Genomic DNA, 19,983 nt, shown 5'->3' on the forward strand with positions numbered 1-19,983 from the left:
CCGGCACTCTCACACGCTGGTCTTCTCAGGCATCTGTGTCGGGTCAGCTGCTCGTTCATCAGATAATACTGCTTTGGGCAAAGAGGCTTAGGTGGGTCTCCCTGGCAACCACAGCTGGCACGCCTCCAGCGTCAGCAGGGAGCTGGCTCGAGTCTCCTGGGACAGGCACAACTCCACAAACAGCAGCCCTGCGAGATCCTGCCTCCCGTCCGTGCTGCTTTCTCTGGCAGTGCTTTCTGGAGTGAGAAAGAGTAAGAAGCACAAGGAGGCAGGCTGACGCAGAAGAGGAGAGGCAGAAGCCTGGGGGGATGTAGCTCCATCACCCTACCTTCCTGAACACCCCCCCCCACCCCCCACCACCCCACACCGGCTGCCCAACTTTCTGCCTTTCCTGCCAGACCCTCTTCTCCCAGACTGGGAAGCAAAGAGCAGCACTTCCGCGATGGCTTTGGCCGAAGCTGACCTCAGAAAAGCAGGTAAGAGGGGATCTCTGCAGGAGACCGAGACTTACCCACAGACACCAGCCCCAGGGCGGGGATCAGAGCCCTACCAGATGCTGGTGGCTCACACCATCACAAGAGATCAGTTCAGAAAACAGTTGTGCCAGGCACTGGTGGGCTCATGCCTGTAATCGAAGCTACTCAGGAAGCCAAGATCTGAGGATCATAGTTCAAAGCCAGCTTGGGCAGAGAAGTCCATGAATCTCTTGATCTCCAATTAACCCCTAGAAAGTTGGAAGTGAAAACTGTGGCTGAAGTGGTAGGACACCAGCATTGAGTCCAAAAGCTCAGGGATAGCACTCCGGCTCCGAGTTCAGTCCCCAGGACCAGCAGATGGTCATGAGCTAAGAGTGGTGGTTTCACATGGGATAGCCTGAGAGCCACAGACAGGCTGGCTCCAGAGTCAGGAGAAGCCCCTTCAGCCCGCATCGGTTGTAGGAGATGAGTGGACTCGTGCAGTGTTCCCAGGACCCAGTCCTTGTCCTAGTAAGCCATAGCTACTGGATCCTCAGTAGTGAGCAAGCCATTCTCTTCTGCTTTTTTGGAGAGGTGTGTGTGTGTGTGTGTGTGTGTGTGTGTGTGTGTGTGTGTGTGTGTGTGTGTGTGTGTGTGTGTGTGTGTGTGTGTGTGTGTGTGTGTGTGTGTGTGTGTGTGTGTGTGTACCCAAATTAGAGGTTCTCTCATTGATTTCAGAACTACAGCTTTAGTATCTAAGTCCAAGGCACACATCCAAGTCAAGGGACACAGGCACATGCGTGGTAGGTGGGCCTCAGCCGCGGAGCCATCTTTGAGGTCCTGGTATGCTATCTAGGACATGGGCCTGGGCAGGCTGGGCCAGGGTGAGGCTCCAGGGCGATGACTGCACTTGGCAGGAAAGTCTGCTCGTGACCTTCAACTGAGGGCAGAGTTTCTTGGAGAAGAGCCTTATAGCCATGATAGTGACTTGGATGTGAGTAATTGTTCTTCCTGGGTTTGCTTCTGCTTCCATTCGAGGAGGACTGACTACCCCTGTGTGTCCACCCACCCATCCATCCATCCATCCATCCATCCATCCATCCATCCATCCAGGAACCATTTATCAGTGTCTACTGTGTCCCCAGGGCATGCTACAAATATAGCTCTTGCCTCACAGGTTGTAGTGAATGAGAGAACTACAATTAAAAACTAGAGACCCACATTCACTACAGATCCACCCTGTGCCACGCCCCAGTGGGGCCAGGTCTAGGGCGACCTCTTGGATAGACTGTTGGGAGGAGTTCAGAGTTGAGGTGTGGGTTGATGAGTAGGGCTTAGCCACGTGGTTAGGCTGAAGGTCAGGCTGAGTCATACGAGGCTTGATGGATTACAGGTTATTTTTCTATGATGCCAAAAAGAAAGTCCACTCACAGTCAGTGAAGTTGGTTTTGGGCCTTGGGAACAAAACACAGCTGGGATTGGAAGATGAATCAGAGAAGAGAGTGGTTCCAATATGTACCTTCTGCAGAATCTCTGCCCAGACACAAGATCGAGTTTCACCTGCTCCATAAGATAGCCTAGACTGTGGAACAGCTTATGGCAGGTGCTTCTCAGTGGCCACAGGCCCAGAGGGACGCCAGGGACAGCCCCTCCCCTGGTCTGCAGATAGCTCAGCTGCAGCAGTGGACAAGCTAGGGCCACAGTCCCTTGGGGTGTGGCTCTCTCTGGGCTGAGAAATCAGCATCTCTTGGACCAAGATCTGCCTCTTTCACTAGCTGTGTGGGCACCGGTACAGGGCGTGGAACCTACTAGAAGCTGTGGGCACCCTCTTTCCTCCAGCTAGAGGGTGTTGATCTTGTTCCCACATTGTTTTCACCACGGAGCATCCCTGCTCCCCATCCTATCTGCCTGGGCCCAGAGGCTCGTCTTGCCTCTCGGCCCTGGGAGCAAGGGATGGCTCTTGCATTTCTAATGAGCCACAGCTGGTAGTTGTGTCTCCTAGGGAGCGATGGAAAACTCTGTCCTCAGGGATGTTCAGAAATAGGCCGGAGAAGCCTGAGTGGGGGGGGGGGGGCAGAGGGGATAATGAAGGGGAGAGGCAGGAGGCGGGACATGTGGAATGAGGGGAAGGTCTGGGGAGAGCAACATCCAGGGGCACAGGTGGCGCTTGCAAAGCTTTTTACTACCCTCTGGGATAGCCTGAGACTCCAGGAGGAGTCTCCACAGAGGAGGCTTTGTCTCCACAGAGGAGGCTCACCTCTCCATGCTTCAGCCAGAACATGGTGCTGAGGAAGGTCAGGAGCAGAGCGCAGGTCACACTTGCAGCAAGCTTTTCTTTTTGTGCCTAGAACATATTCTCAGAATGTTGTAAGCGAACTAAATTGAAGTCCATTGGATTTTTAAAACATCAGCTCTGTTGCACTACAGCTATATATATTGTTTTGCCAGTCCTGGGGCTTGAACTCAGGGCCTGGGCACTGTCCCTGAGCGTCTTTTGCTTAAGGCTAGCACTCTACCACTTGAGCCACAGCACCACTTCCAGCCTTTTCTGTGTATATGGTACTGAGGAATCAAACCCAGGGCCTCATGTAGGCTAGGCAAGCACTCTACCAGTAAGCCACATTTCCAGCCCCCTGAACTTTTTTGTTCAAGGCTAGTGATCTACCAATTGAGCCACAGTTCTACTTCCAGGCTTTGGTGGTTAATTGGAGATACAACTTTCATGGACTTTTTTCCCAGGTTGGTTTTGAACTGATACCAGCCTCCTGAGTAGCTAGGATTATAGGCATGAGCTGCTGGTGCTAGGCCTTGTAATCATTTCTAAGAACATTTTGTGACATAGTGAGATACATATACACAGTTTCCCCCCTATGAACACATAAAATAAAATCTGGTGGCAGGTTTAATCAATACCAGGATTTCAGAGTAGTCATGAACATGCATACTATGTCTTTTATTTTTTTGCTGGCATCAGGGCTTGAACTCAGTGCCTCGGCCTCTTGTTCAGTTTTCTTTTTCTTTTCTTTTCTTTCTTTTTTGCCAGTCCTGGGGCTTGAACTCAGGGCTTGGACACTGCCCCTGAGCCTCTCTGTGTTCAAGGTTGGCACTCTGCTATTTGAGCCACAGCACTACTTCCGGCCTTTTCTGTGTATGTGGTGCTGAGGAATCAAACCCAGGGCTTCAGGCATGCTAGGCTAGCACGCTACCACTAAGCACCTTCCCAACCCTGTTCAGTTTTCTTGCTGGTGTTGCACCACTTGAGCCATGCCCCCAGTCTAGCATCACCCTGGCTAATTGGACATAGAACCCTGCTTCTAGACAGAGGCGCACTCTCAGAAAGGACCATGGGATCTAGAGGGGCGCTCAGCCACTGTCTTAGCATTTCCGCTCTTCCTGCTTTGTGCATTGGTTTCACCAGGTCAGCATTTTGTCCCTGTTCCCTTCAGCGATCAGGTGGGAATAAAGGAAGCACCTCCTTCCTGACTTCTCTCCTGCTCCTGAACTCCTTGCTGTTTGGCAGTACTGGGGTTTGAACTCAGTTGCTCTACCATTTGAGCCATAACTCAGCCATTTTTGCTTTAGTTGTTTTTCTGAATAGGGTCTCACATTGGCCTGGAGTCTTGGTAACTGTTTGGTCCAGACTGGCCTTGAGTCTCGATCCCCCCCATCTCTCCCTCCTGCCTGCTCTAGCAAGGCCTTCTAAATTCTTTAGTTAGAAGTCTACCTGCTTGTCATAAGAACATCAATTCTGGTCATTTGAGTCTCACAGGAACTCTGAGGAGTAGGCCACTCCATTGTACTCAGTCCATTTCGTAAGCAAGAAAACCAAGGACTCGATTCGATGGTTAATGAACTTGAACAGAGCTACAGGGCAAAAATGAGCCAGAACCCTTAGGGTGTGTCCCAGATGAAGCCCAGGAGTACCCCTGGGGGGGTGCTGTGTCCTCAGGGGACACCGCACTCTAGCTCTGTTGCTTTTCCTTCTCTTGAATGGCGTCTCCTCGAGGGACCCCACACTCTGCATAGACACAGGAACAGGAAAGACATCAGCCCTGTGTTTGCTGGGCCCAGAGGGATGAGAGCCAAGGCCTGATGAGAACTTAGTGCCTGGGCCTGGTATTGATCAAGACTGGCGTCAGTCCCCAGAGCCCAGGCCAGCCCAGCACACCCACTGTGTCTGAGGCTCCATGCCAGTGGAGAGGTGCCATGGTGGACCAATAGGTGGCGCCTAGACTGTAGCAGAGGTGCTGGGGACAGGCCTGCCCACCGCACAATGCCATGGGGGTGGGGGGAGGGGACGCTGCCTGCAGATGGGGAGGGCTGACTAGATATATTCAAAATTTAAATTATGCATACATGCAAACATGCAAAAAAGTGCAATAAATGTCCATGTATCTCTGTAGATAAGAACATTGTATTTTTGCTATTTTTGTCCTATTTATCAATTTGTTTTGTACTCATACACGTATCCTTTTTTTCTGAAAGATCTGAATGTGAATTGTCATCGAAATCCATATACCTTTCAGCATTACCTCCAAATGCTTGTGTGTGTGTGTGTGTGTGTGTGTGTGTGTGTGTGTGTGTGTATGGGTGTTCCAGTCCAGGAGTTTGAACTCAGGGCCTGGGCACACTGTCCCTTAGCCTTTTTGCTCAAGGCTAGAGCACTACCACATGAGCCACAGCTCCATTTTTGGATTTTTGGTGGTTAATTGGAGATAAGATCTTAGTGTCCTGAGTAACTAGGATTACAAGTATAAGCTACCAGCACTGACTCTTAGCAGTATATGTATATGTATATGTATATGTATATGCATATGTATATATATATGTATGTATATATATATATATATTTTTGCCAATCCTGGGGCTTGAACTCAGGGCCTGGGCACTGTCCCTGAATCCCTGAACTTCTTTTGCTCAAGGCTAGCGCTCTACCACTTGAGCCACAGTGCCACTTCTGGCTTTTCCTGTTTGTGTGGTTCTAAAGAATCAAATCCAGGGCTTTATGCATGCTAGGCAAGCACTCTACCACTAAGCCATATTCCCAGCCCTCTTCATGCTATTTTTATACCTAAGAAAATTAACAAACAGCTAGAAATACAGACATGAGCCACTTGTGGCCAGTCCTACCATTTTTACACAAAGATTCACTCCATGGTAATTCCTCAGAGGCAAGCTGTAAGTGCCATTGACTGAGAGGAAGCAGGACTCCATGGCAGGCAGGGCTGAGCCCATGCTGGTGAGCTAGAGCACCAGACCTGAAGCTTACACAAGGGAGCTGGGCTCTGCCATGGTGGTACCTTCAAAGCAAGGATAAGACAGAGCCTAACTGCAAAGTACACAGAGCAGGTTTCTCTTGCTGTTGACAAATGGCACACAGACTGGCATCAGGTCCCGGGGCTAGTCCCCTGAGATAAAGCAGCTGATTCTGTAGTCTGGCTGGGTGGCCTGCCTGCCTCTCTCGTCCCTGCTTCCCCTGTCCCTCCCTCCTTCCTGTGCCCCTAAGAACTTAATCAGACCTGCCCAACAGCCTCCTGGGGCATCAGCTGGCATAAGAGACAGAAATAGCTCCCTTAGAAGCCTTGTCTCCATCAGAGCCTTGATCCTGTCCAGTCAGGCGTGGGGTGGGGAGAAGAACATTCAGAGCACCTTCCTCCTTTCCAGGGGACCCACCACCACGTGGGCCTGAGGAGCTCTGAGCCCACAGAACTCAGGACTCAACCCAGCCCTACCCAGCCACTGTTCTCCAATGAAGCACCTGGCTGCAGGTCCCAGGGAAGAGGGACCCCCGGGGCTGCATTTCCTACTGCGCTGGTGTTCTTTGGGCCTCACTCACCTGGCCGGTGGCCAGAAGTCTTGGATTGAAGGAGATATGCCCACCCTGGGCTCACACCCCCTCCAGATGAGGGACTGAGACCTGGAATGCCCTGCCAGATAATTGTCCCCTATCCCTAAAGAGGAGCCAGTGAGCAGGGGCCTCCCATACCCCATTCTCCTTAGGGTAAGAGCATCAGCTCTGTCAATGTGAACACCTGTAGATGGCAAAGAAGCTGTTCATGGGGCCTTGAGTGCAAAGGCAGGGGTGTCCACAGGCATAGATGCAAGGCGCTTCACCTATAGAAATGAACCAAAGGGGAGGTGATTGGAAGAGAAAGGCCAAGGGTTCTCAGTGTGAATCTGACTCTCCAAGTTCTTAGGAATGTATATTTGCAAGGAAGGAGAACCTATTTTATTTACCACTTTGGTTTATTTGTTTGTTTGTTGTTGTTGTTTTTTTGCCGGTGTGGGGCTTGAACTCAGCCTGGGCGCTGTCCCTCAGCTCTTCAGCTCAAGGCTAGCGCTCTACCACTTGAGCCACAGCGCCACTTCTGGCTTTTTGTGTTTATGTGGTGCTGAGGATTCCAACCCAGGACCTCATGCATGCAAGGCAAGCACTCTACCACTAAGCCACCTTCCCAGCCCCTTTAATTTTTTAGTTAATTTTTAAAATTATCTTTAAGTAGCTGTACAAAAGAGTTGACAATTCAATATGTCAGCTTCTGAGTGCAGTTATTTAAATTCCTTTGCAATTTCTAAATTCTTAGACATCTGCATATATGTTTATAAATATACTTTTATAAGGTATTTCAAATGGTAATTCATCTGATGATGACAGTAGTAATGGTAATGGAGCATGACGATAAAAGGGAGCTGACTAGGAAGGGACCAGCAAGGGGAAGAGGCGGGCTGGGAAAGGAGGGGATTCTGGGAGTAAAGAGGATTGAAGGATGTTGGATTGAAGGATATATGTATATCATGTACAGTGCATTATGTCAGCATTTTAAAGTCCACTGGACATGGGTCTCTAGGGTAGTGTGGATTTGACATTATTCTGATAAAGCCTAACTTCCCAGCATCTACTCACCATTGATCGACTCATCAAGCACCATTTATGCGGACACCTGTGAAAGCACACAGGACCCTGCGGAGTAGAAACCCATCACCACCCTGCAAGAGGGGTCTGTGGTTGGTGAAGGAGTCAGAATTGGTCAAGGAAAAGGGGTGATTCCAAATGATGAATAGCCTCAGAGAAAGTGTCGTGAGCGAGAGCAGTTGTAGGGCTTCAGATGTAGGGGCTCGTGGAGAAGGTGACACAGTGGAGAACCCACCTGTGGTACAAAGCATAGAGAAGGCTGGTACAAAGCATAGAGCAGGGCATTGGTGTGAGAGCCGGACCCTAACTTACCATCATACTTGTACAGAGTCCTATGCAGAGCAGGTTTGGTGAATGACTGACTACATGACTGGCTGTATGTATGTATGTATAGATGGATGGATGGATGGATGGATGGGTGGGTGGGTGGATAGGTGGGTGGATGGATGGATAGGTAGGTCCTGGTGCTAGGAGAAGTGGGTTGGTGCCTCTGACAATAGCCAAGGTGATTACCATTCCTGATCTAAAACCTGAAGTGGCTCTTCCAGATGCCCCACTTCCTCTTTCTACCTTTTTCCTCTCTCCTTGCAAGATGAAACATCTTTCTGCTCAAACCTTCTAGATTCAGTGGAGAGATTCTGGAACTTAAGAGTCAACCATGCAGGGGCTGGGAAGGTGGCTCAGTGGTAGAGCACTTGCATGCCTGTGGCCCTGGGTTCGATTCCTCAGCACCACATTAAAAAAAAGCCGGAAGTGGCGCTGTGGCTCAAGGGGTAGAGCGCTAGCCTTGAGCTGAAGAGCTGAGGGACAGCGCCCAGGCCCAGAGTTCAGGCCCCACGACCGGACCCCTCCCCCCCCCAAAAAAAGAGTCAACCATGCAGTCTCTTGCTTTCAGGTCTCTACACAAATGAGAATACTTCATAGCTCCCAATTCTTGGATAAATCCTTCCTCAGCTCTTAGCTTATGTCTGAATTCTTGCTTAGAGGAATGGACTTCCTGGCCTCCCTGGCCAGGCGCTGGTCCCTCATTGTCTCTGCAGCCAGGTTGCTCATGCAGACCCAGCTCAGCTCAGCCGTAGCACTTTGTGATTGCCTGTGTGCCAGATTCCTTCCCCAGGAACTGAGCAAGAAACCAGGGGTATGCATCATCGCCCTGGCACCAATGCCTAGCACTTAGCACTCAGCACACAGCGAAGGGCCTGACCACAGTGAGTGCCCAGTGAGCATCTATAAAATAAATAGATCAGTCTTTATTGTCTTAACTCTTTCAGGTTAATCCCAGAGGAGAGGTTAAAGTTGCCACGTAATACATTAGTCATCTGTGTGTGTGTGTGTGTGTGTGTGTGTGTGTGTGTGTGTGTGTGTGTGTGTGTGTTACTTCTAGGTGGTTCTCTTGGTATATGTTTATTCACAACGACTCCTAACAACAGTCCTATATTGTCTTCTAGAACGAGAAATGCTTGTCTGGAGAAGCTAAGTGACCCAGGAGGCTGCATGCATCCCCAGACCGTATAGCAAGTCTTTCCAACTGAACCCCAACTCTCCTCTTTCCCACTTGATCTCTTGGGTTCTTCCATAATTGACAGAGAAACCCAGGGGAGACGCCCTCTTGTGCTGTCTGGAGGGGCCATGTCCCTCATCCCATGGCTCCGCTGGAGCGAGGCCCCGCCGCGGCTCTCATCTCGGAGCCCAGCTGAGATGGTTCTGGAGACGCTCATGATGGAGCTGGCTGGGCAGATGCGGGAGGCAGAGAGGCAGAAACGGGAGCGCAATAACACAGTTAGGAAGATCTGCACGGGCGTGGACTACAGCTGGCTGGCCAGCACACCCCGGCTCACCTACGACCTCAGCCCCGGGGAGAGGCTGCAGCTAGAGGATGTCTGCGCCAAGATCCACCCATCCTACTGCGGGCCTGCCATCCTCAGGTAAGCCCTGGCACTAGGGGCACTAGCTGTTATGCTGCTCGCTCTTGGGAGGGTGACGGCAGAGGCCTGGGGCCCCAAGGCTGGAACCTAAGACCTGGATGACCTAGCCATCTGTTAGAAGGAACAAAGCAGGAAGAGGAATGGGAAAGGTACAAGGAATACCAGGTCAGGCCAGAGCTTCAGAAGCTCAGAGGCGGCTCTTGAAAGCACTGGAGAGAGGTACTAGCTAGGTGTGGCTGGCAGGATCCAAGACCTTTGAACTTTCTAGACTTTTAGTATTCTGGGTCTCAACAACTGTCTCCCTTTTTTTTTTTTTTTTTGGCTAGTCCTGGGGCTTGAATTCAGGGCCTGGCCACTGTTCCTGAGCTTCTTTTGCTCAAAGTTAGCACTTTACTACTTGAGCCACAGTGCCACTTCTGGCTTTTTCTGTTTATATGGTACTGAGGAATCAAACCCAGGGCTTCATGCATGCCAGGAAAGCATCCTACCACTAAGCCACATTCCCAGCCCCTGTTTCTTTCTTCATCAGTTTATCTTCAATATTACCTTCAGAGAGAAGCTTTCCAGAAGAATCTCTTCCAAAATTGGTGTTGCAATTATCCTCTTTCATACCAGCTTCCACAGTGTGGGGGAGGGGTGGGAGGCATTGACACTGAGCATTTAGAATTTGATTACAGCAATGTTCTGAAGGTCAATGTAGTGTTCTTTGGAGCTGTGGCCATGTGGTCCTGTCCCCTTCGGATGGATGAAGTCAATGCAAATAACACGCAAGCAGTTAATGCCACTTCCAAGAAATGCAAAAAACAATGCAAGTTTTTTTTATTGGCACTTCTCTTTGTAAAGGAGTTCAAATCCACACTAGAATATTCTAAAATTCCCCAAATCTTTCCCTTGCACATTGCTTTAACAGACACATCTCTTTCTTTGAAATTCTCCTTAAAGGCTCCTTTTCATTCTCCAGCACGATAAGGGGAGGGGAGGCTGTCTTTTATTATACTTTCTGCCTCAGTCACTACTGAAAAGTTTGTGGAGTCCTGACTGTCAATAGAGTAGAGGAAACCAAGTATTAAATGACTCATTGATGATGGGCCTGGCACCTGTGGCTCCTGCCCATCATCCTACTCAGGAGGCTGAGATCTGGAGCTGCTAGAGGCCAGTCCAAGAAGAAAAGTCCTTGCGATGCCATCTCTAAAATGACAAGCAAAAATCTAGGCTGGAGGTATGCTCAAGGGACAAAGTGCTATCCCATGAAGCAAGAAAGCAAAGTGACATGTAAGGACCTGAGTTCAAACACCAGGGCCAGCCAAAGAAAGACAAGTCAGGAAGGAAGGAAAGGAGGGAGGGAGGGAGAAAGAAAAGGAAAGGAAGAGGGAGGAAGGAAGGAAGGAAGTCAGCAAGCAAGAAAGAAAGCAAGGAAGGACTTGCATGAGCGCTAAGCAAAGATGATTTATGCAGAGCACTGGAAGGTTCAGGTGCCTTCCAGGCCTGCGGGACTCCATGTGATTCTTCCTGGTCTTCCTGGCAAGTGGCAGGGATCCTTTGTGAATAGTCAGACAGCCCCTGCCCTAGAAGGGGTCTTGCAGCTGCCCGAGGAGTAGCATAGGACAGTGACATAAAGTCAGATCTGCACGGAGAGATCACACAGCACAGAGGGGTGACGGGGTAGGGCTGAGAGGTTTAACCAGAAAGCCTTGCACCAGTTAAGGCCACGGATCCTCTATCACTGATCCCTTGGGCACTGGTGTCAGGCTCTCTACCTATGTAAGTCCAACACACCTTCCAGAAAGATCGCTGTCACCCCAGCAGGCACAGGAGGAAGCAGAGCTGGGATTTGAACTCGGGATGCAGGGAGGCAGTAGTGTGGCTGAGGGCCTCCCGACTGAGCTCTGGAGCAGATGGAAATGGATGCAATGAACAGAGACTGACCACCCCACCGGGATTACAGGGGGGTGCACCCCTACCCGGGGGTGGGGTGTGGCAGGCCACGCCATGTGCAGGGGACCCACTGCACACGGCCTTCTTTCTGCCCAGGTTCAGGCAGCTGCTGGCGGAGCAGGAGCCCGAGGTGCAGGAGGTGTCCCGGCTCTTCCGCACGGTGCTGCAGGAGGTCCTGGAGAGGATGAAGCAGGAGGAGGAGGCCCACCGGCTGACCCGCCAGTGGAGCCTGCGGCCCCGGGGCAGCCTGACCACCTTCAAGACCCGCGCGCGCATCTCCCCCTTCGCCAGCGACATCAGGACCATCTCCGAGGACGTGGAGCGCGTGGCGCCGCCACCGCCCCGCACCTGGAGCATGCCGGAGTTCCGGACACCCAAGGCCGACTGACCTGTCCACTCTCTTGCCACCTGCGAGGAGGGCAGCAGAGGCTGGGCGGTCAGCCACCAGTTCTGGAACCTCTCCACGCATCCCCTGTCAAGGACACCCGAGAGGTAGCCCCATCCAAAGGGCCCCTGCCAGACAATGGACACAAGCTGTCCCCCACCCCGCCCTCCTCCATGGGTCACAGGGCTGAGTCTGGGCTTGGAGCTGAGGCGGAGCAAAGTCTGTTACAGCAGCCCTGGCCCTGTCGTGTAGAGAGCCAAGATGGTGGCTTCCAGCCATCTGTCCCGGCTGTCTGTAAATAGAATTTCCAGCCCCCTTAGCAAGGCCTCACCCAATGTCAGGGACGCTCCCTCCTTTCTCTGGGCAATGGAGGATGGTGTCCCTTCTCTGCTGGCAACTTGGCTGGTCTCATGGGGAAAGGGGTGTCACACGCAGCCTCCTGGGCTGGCCAAGCTGCCAAGGACCACAGTAACCATTCATCTACTCTTCTGCTAGGGAATGAAGAATTTAGGCTCAGCCAGGGCCATGCTTCTGCCTTAAACTGCAGCCAGATTCCCCACCCAGAGGTCGCTCCTGTAGAAAGAGTCTCTGCCCCTGAGTCCTTGAATCCTGGGCTGTGATGGGGCAGATTCCCTCAAAGTCCTGTCATCGGACCCCCCCTCCCACTGCCATTCCAGCTGCTTCCCACAAAAGGCAGTGGGGGCCGGGGGGGCTGCTGTGTTACCCCACTACACAGACGTCATTATGGCCTCTGTGGCTGGGCCTCCACAGTGCCTGCCAGAGGTGTAGCAGTTTCAAGACCTTCAGACTAGCTCTAGAGCCCAGGTCTCTGATTTCTAGGCTTTTTTCTGTACCTGGCCAAACCTAGTACTATATAACTAATACCAGGTCTACAGCGAATTTACCTTAACCACTCTTCACAAAATATGGTGCCGAGGGCTAGCTGACGCCATCCCTCACCGGTAGTTGGATCTCAGGCTACATCCTGATACTCACAGGGGCTGCTGACAAAACACACTGTTACTTCAAAACTTACTCTGAAATTACTTTAACAGCTCGACTTCTTTGTTAAAAAAAAAAAAAAGGAAATTGACACCTGTTTCTTTTGGAATTGTATTACATAGTGTATTAAATTTGCATTCTAATAGCTAATAAGCTTGGAATCTAAATTTTTTTTAAAAAATCATGAAAACGATCATATTCAAGGCAGAGCAGCAAGGTGAACTTTTTTTTTTATAAGCTATATGAATGTTGTGAAGAGTTTTCACAGACCAAGCGCGGCTGCAGTGTTTTCTAGCACGTTCTACTGTCCATGCTGGAGTTTGTTGCTGCTGCTGGGGGAGGGGCCAGGAGGAGGGGGATGAACATTCCAGGATCAAGATTTTCCTCTCTGCTGAGTGCTGGGCTGCCATCAGGAAGTCACTCTGGCACTGACTGGAACCAGAAATTTCTGCTAGGCTCTCACTAAGTATCCAGACTCCAGAGCCCAGAACAAAAGCATGCAGTGTTGAGGTTCCGATCTCTTTAGTAGAGAGGAGAGGGCCACCAAAGAAGTTGCTCTGAAATGCAAAAGGAATGGACAAAATAGGTCTTTTCTCCAAATAGGTCAGTCCTATTATACTGCTACAGATGGAGACAGTGAGGTCATCAACAAACAGCTTTGAGCCAGTGGCTCACATCCGAGGAGGCTAGAGGCTAAGATCTTGAGAACGGTGATTCAAAGCCAGCTCTGGCAGGAAAGCCATGAGACTCTTATCTCCAATTAACCACCAGAAAACAGGAAGTAGCACTGTGGCTCAAGTGGTAGAGTGCTACCCTTGAGCTGAAGAGCTCAGGGACGGTGTCCAGGCCCAGAGTTCAAGCCCCATGAATGACAATTTAAAAAAAAAAGCTAGAACTTGAGGTGTGGCTCAAGTGGTAGAGGGCTAGCCTTGAGCTAAAAAGTGTAGGGACAACGTTCAGGTGCTGAGTTCAAGCCCTAGGACTGGCACCCAATAAATAAATAAGAAAAAAAGGAAAAATACTTAATGAATATATCAGTTGTCCTTCCAGCATACACAGTGCCTTTGCCCACATTTTCCCACTTGATCTCAGAGGAGCTCAAGTGTGTTACATCGTGTCACAGGTTATACATAAGCAATTGGCCTAGAATTGGACTGCAGTGTTCCTTCTACATGCTGTACACCCTTTCTATACTGCATGTCCCCGTTTGCCCCCACTGACTTCCCTTGCTGATGTACAACATGATGGTGTAAGTGTACATGGTGTGCTGTCCTTCTGTTCTACTGCCTTCAATAGTAAAATCCCTAAGTTTAGGGATTTCATGTCTATGTCCCTACTTTCTGGGCACACAGTAGGTATTTTACAGACACACTTTAAGGGATGGGCAGCCAGGAACTGATGGCTCACATCTATAATCCTAGATACTGGGGAGATGAAGATTGGGAGGATCATGGTTCCAGGCCAGCCTATGCAAGAAAAATTCTCAAGACCTTATCTCAACAGGAAATAATGGGCATGGTAGAGTGTGTCTGTCTGCCTTTCATTCCAGCTATGGCAGGAAGTGTAAATAGGAGGATCACAGTTCAAGTTGGCCTGGTCAAAAAGATCCTATTTGGAGAAAGACTCTATCATGGACAAGATCCCATCTCCAAAAAAAAAAAAAAAAGACCAGAGCAAAAAGAGCTGGAGATAGCCGGGCACCGGTGGTTCATGCCTGTAATCCTAGCTACTCAGGAGGCTGAGATCTGAGGATCACAGTTCAAAGCCAGCCTGGGCAGGACAGTCCATGAAACTCTTACCTTCAGTAAACCACCAGAAAACCGGAAGTGGCCCTGTAGCTCAAGTAGTAGAGCGCTAGCCTTGAGCTGAAGAGCTAAGGGACAGCACTTAGGCCCAGAGCTCAAGCCCCACAACCAACAACAACAAAAAAAAAAGAGCTGGAAATGTGGCTCAAGTGATAGAGCTCCTACTTAGCAAGTGAAAAAGCCTTCAGTTCAAATCCCACTACAACAAACAAAAAGGGTAGAAGCAGAGGGAAGACATGAAAGAATGAGCCATTTCTGATCTATTAGGTTGTAAACTCTTTGAGGTCAGGGTCTGTGTTCAATTTCAGTTTGTACCTCCTAAGATAAGCTCAGCATATTGCGGGTAGTCACCGCAGTTCTTCAGACTCCAGCCATCCATTCATGCACTATTTCCTGAGCACCCCTAAGCGTAGTAACCATAAAGGAGATGGGCCAGGACTGTGGCTACTGCAGGTATCCTAGTAGTAAAGATAAAACAGCTGTTAGTTCTTCTCTGAATTGGGTTAGGTGATTTCTGGGTGGACTTTCTGAAGTTCATCTTTGGCCAAATGACCAAGGTGTGTGTGGACTCCAAACAAGTCCCGACTGTGCTCGAATGACTTTTTGTTTTTATTTTTATTTTTGTTCCTGACAATACTGGAACTTGAATTCTGGAGTCTTTCACTCTTGCTTGGCTCCTTTGCTCAAGACTGGTGCTCTACCACTTGAGCCATACCTCCAGTGTGGGCATTTTGACAATACACAGGAGATAAGTGTCTCTTGGATTTGTCTGTGCAGGCTGGCAAACCACAATCCTCAGCTCTCAGTCTCCTGAATAGATAGAATTACAGATGTGAGCCGCTGCACCTGGCTTTCTAATGCTTTATTTTGCCAGTGCCTTTCCTTGTTCAATGTAGGCCTTGAGAGAAGTACTGCTTAACATTTGGTTTCCCAGAAACAGGTCCTCTAGAGAGAGGTGGTGACCCTGGGGTCACAAACGCTTCAGTTAACAATAGATCATGTAAGAGTAAGACAGATGAAAAATTCCTATGGCCTGGTGATATCCTCACCATCATCACATGCTAACATGATTCTGCATGTATTTGAGATGATGCTGGTATGAACAAACCTACTGGGCTGTCATCTTATAGAATATAGCACGGGCGGACATGAAAGACTGCTACTGATTTATTATGTACTACATATAATATACACTTATCATGACTTTTTAGTGAGCAATCTTCTGCTGAATGATGTTAATGTGAAAAAGCCTCATGCGGATCCTTCAGGAAGGGTTCTAATTGTTCATTTTAATTTTTGCATTGCCCCTCCATCTTCTCTTAAAAACCCTGACTTACTCATCAGCAGATTTTGATTTTCCTTGGAGGAGGAAGAAAAGCTTCACAGTGCATGTAAGGTTGCTGGAATTTGGGGGCTGGTGAGCATCTTGAATTATGGACCTCACAAAATGCACCTTACATCTTTGCAAATCACTTATTTCTCTGAGGCACCTGTTCCTCATCTATCCAATGAACATTGCTCTCTACCTTCCAGGCTTGCAGTGAGATTAAAATAAGATAAAATGCTTTGAAAACTATAAAGACACTTTCAAATCTTTGATCTTATGTTTGTTCGACAGTCTTCCCCTGAATTAAATAGATAATGAGATGCTGATTGAATATACAAATGAGTACTTTTCAATTTTCTTTTGCTGGAGTGTCTGGGTCTGGCTCTTTTGTGGCAGGAGCAAGAACTGAACCCAGGTCCTTGTACAAACTGGACAAGTGCTCTACCACTGAGCTACACCCCAGCCCTCCAGAACTGGCTTCTCAATCACTGCTCTTAAGCCTAATGTTCCTAATCTTTCAAAACTGTAATTCCCAAATTTGGCTGTATATTAGATCATCATTCTAGTGCCCAGGCCACATTCTGGTCTTATTAAATCAGACACTCAGGAAGTGACCCAAGCATCATTTTTTTTTCTTAGAAAAGTTATCCAAGTGGCTTTATTTTGTAGCCATGGCTGACATTCATGGCTTTAAATCACCCTATCTGGCCAAGTGCTGGTGGCTCACACCTGTAATCCTAGCTACTCAGGAGGCTGAGATCTGAAGATCTCAGTTTGAAGCCAGCCTGGGCAGGAAAGTCTGTAAGACTCTTGTCTCCAATTAACCACCAGAAAATCAGTGTGGCACTGTGGCTCAAAGTGGTAGAGCACTAACTTTGAGTAAAAAAAAACTCTGGGACGGTGTCCAGGCTCCGAGTTCAAGCCCCATGATTAACAACAACAACAAAAATTTACCCTGAGCTTTCTGTAGACCTCAGGAGATTCTGTATTGGCCTATTTGACTATGTGAATCTAACACATGGCTGAATGGATGTATTTCAAGGAGAGGAATGCCCTTTGGAATGATTCCCATGGCTTTATGTGATCTTATGTCAGAGACAGATGGTTGTAAGGCTGTGGAGCACGTAGATATCATCTGTGATAGATATTTATCATCTCCTTAGTGACGTCAAGGCGCAGCCTGGAGATGAGATGAAATGCAACCTGTAAAGAAGCCTGCAAGAATACAATTGTAGGTGATCGTATTTATCTGATCTTGGTTATAGATACTACTCATAAGGTACTGTGCATGAGAGAGACAGCAAGTAAGACAGATAGGCATGTATTAAGAAAGCTGGAATACAGCAGGTAGAATTTGTTGGCTGCGGGTGGGCTATACAGGACTCTTTCCTTTTTGTATTAAGTGGCAGAAACCTTTTCTCCTGAAAAAGTAGTAGGAGAGTGTGGACGCTGCACTTGTCCTCAGAACAGGTCACTGGTGACACATTCTTAGCTCTTATTGGGGTTTAATGCTAGTGGCAGACACAAGCTGGACCTGGGAACCAAGTTTGCTCTTATCTGCAGAGGCCCTAGATGGCCCCCTGGTGGTCATGGAAGGCCTATGCAGCTCCTGCTTGTACAGACAAGATGGGGCTTCTCCAGCAAGGGCAACCGTCTCCTCAGGCTTGTCCAGGATGCTCTTGGCAGGACAAGAGGCCTAGAGAGCAGTCTCATTCCTACCCCAGCTACAGACAGAAGTAGGGTACCCGCAGTGCTATCCATAAATGAGTGATCTTAGCCTAGGAATTTAACAGTTCTGTTTTCTCAGTTAAGTAATATCTCTGAAATCAAATCACATAAAGCTTCTGGAATCAGAAAGGGGTTATTCTGAGTCCCTCAGCACACACTAAACTCAGAGATTTTCTACTTTTTAGTAATCCAAGATGTGTTTGCCGCTGGGAGCAAAGAATCATCACAGAAAGGGGCTTAGGATTTAATCTGAGGTTTAGGCAGTGGTTCAGTCCCTTGAAGGTCTTATGACAATATAGGACAGAAAGTGGTAAATCTTGTAGGCGCTGATAAAGGACCAATGGCTGGTGACTTTCCTGGACTTTGAGGACTTGAGTGGCTTCAAAAATTCAATAAGAAATTTGTTGGAAGACTTAATAAAAAATTTCAACATTGAAGGTCAACCTGAGGCTAATCTCAAGCCTTCTTCTGCTTATTAAGGTAAGAATAAGTACGGAATTCACTCTGTTGCTTGAGATGAAAAAGTAGCCTGAAGTCAGTCAGTCTGTCTGTCTGTCTGTCTGTCTCTCTCTCTCTCTCTGCCAGTCCTGGAGCTTGAACTCAGGGCCTGGGCACTGTCCCTGAGCCTTTCTGTGCTCAAGGCTAGAGCTCTACCACTTGAGTCATAATGCCACTTCCGGCTTTTCTTGTTTATATGGTACTGAGGAATTGAGCCTAGGGCTTCATGCATGTCATGTTAGGCAAGCACTCTACCACTCAGACACATTTCCAGCCCATCCTGAAGCTTCTTAAGCTGTCTGCCCTGAGAAACCAAAATGTTAGACTCTGGGGAGGCTTCAGGTGGTAGTTAGGGATTGCTACTTGGGAGTTTTCCATGAGTTTTTCTCAGAATGATCTGACTATACTCTCAGGCTGCTTTTCTCTGAACTAGCTATGTTCCCATCCCCCCCTCCCCCGCCACCTCTTTTTCTTTTCATAATATAGCTTCTTTGGGGAAGAAGCCACACCAAAAATTTCTCTCCCTGCCTCCTTAGCTATCACTTTGAAATTTCTTTTTCTATAAAGTTATTCCTTCATTCCTTTTCTTTCTTGTTAGTAATTATTTTTGTTTTAGTATATTTCATTAATTTCAGTAGTTTCATTAGAAAAAATATGTGAATGGATTATAACTATCTTGAATAGGAGAAGTCTATTCTGTAGTAAATAAAATTATCAGAAAGATTTAGGGAAAAAACTAGCATAGATCTTAAAATTTTGGTTCCTTTTTTGCTGGTTTAACTATATAAAGGACTCTAGAACCCCAATTTCTATACCACAGGAAACTGCTTCTCTCTGAGGGTAAGGCAGGAATATGTGTAGATCAAAAGCAGTCCAGAGCTAGAAGGAATCATGTTGAGCAAGGTAAGCCAAGAACGAAGAGACAAACGGTACATGGTCTCCCTGATAAGTGGATGCTAAGTCCAAAATGTTAGGTGATACGACAAAACTAACAGGACTTAAGAAACAAAGAACTGGGGCTGGGATGGTGGCTCAGTGGTAGAGCGCTTGCCTTGCATGCCTGAGGCCCTGGGTTCGATTCCTCAGCACCACATAAAGAAAAAAGCTGGAAGTGGCACTGTGGCTCAAGTGCAAGAGCGTTAGCCTTGAGCTGAAGAGCTGAGGGACAGCGCCCAGGCCCAGAGTTCAGGCCCCATGACCAGACCCAAAAAAAAAAAAAAAAAAAAAAAAGAAACAAAGAACTCCCACTCATCTGGTTGAACCACTACTAAATATCCCCACGCTGGTGATCACATATATGGTGTATAACATGTGAACACCGTTATATGTTACAGACTGTGATAGACAATTTGCTCCAGGAAAGTTAGAATGAACTTGTGACTTTAAATGAGCATCATTATTCCACAATACTGTGAAATTCCGGAAATTATGTAATCAATTAATCACAATAAAAAAAAAAAAACCTCGGGGAAGGGAGGGAGGGAGGGGATGGTAGGGGGAAAACAATGGAGGGGGTAACAATGTTCAAGAGGAAGTGTACTCATTACCTCACTCATGTAACTGTAACCCTCTGTATAGTATCTTTACAATTAAAAAAAAAAAAAGCAGTCCAGAGCTTCAAGATAAGTACGCCTGGCTATTTAGACCTAACATTTCCCACTTAAACTAGCAAAACAGTTTACTTTCATTAAAAGCAAGAAGTCTGATTAGACCACTCATAAATCAAATAGAAGTGTAAGTATCTTGCTTGAGCAAGACTCAAAAATCCTAATGCCAGTGGTAGCTCGTGCAATTCCTTTGGCCTATAATAAATCTTCTCCAATGGAAAATTCCTACTCGTCCTCCTGTTGTTAATTTAGATATTTCTTCTCCAAAGCCTTTCCCTGTCCCCCTGACATGTTCATGACAAGTCATAGCACTCATCCACATGATTATGCAGTATTTATTTGTTTTCAATGTCCAAGAGAAAAAAGTTTGGCAGAAGGGATCAGGCCATGGTTAGCATTATAT

General features: G+C 48.1%; 1 protein-coding gene across 1 annotated transcript; it reads left to right on the forward strand.

Moving 5' to 3' along the window:
• The first annotated feature begins 249 nt into the window (after positions 1-249).
• On the forward strand, positions 250-12,635 carry Rd3 (RD3 regulator of GUCY2D). The gene is made up of 3 exons (XM_070041558.1): positions 250-476; positions 8,817-9,293; positions 11,325-12,635. The coding sequence occupies exons 2-3, from the start codon at positions 8,998-9,000 to the stop codon at positions 11,614-11,616; spliced, it is 588 nt and encodes a 195-aa protein (XP_069897659.1). The 5' UTR covers positions 250-476; positions 8,817-8,997; the 3' UTR covers positions 11,617-12,635.
• Positions 12,636-19,983: the final 7,348 nt, after the last annotated feature.

This window comes from Dipodomys merriami, unplaced genomic scaffold (assembly GCF_024711535.1).
Source record: "Dipodomys merriami isolate MVZ:Mamm:240054 unplaced genomic scaffold, mDipMer1.0.p SCAF_31, whole genome shotgun sequence".
Taxonomy (NCBI): Eukaryota; Metazoa; Chordata; class Mammalia; order Rodentia; family Heteromyidae; genus Dipodomys; species Dipodomys merriami.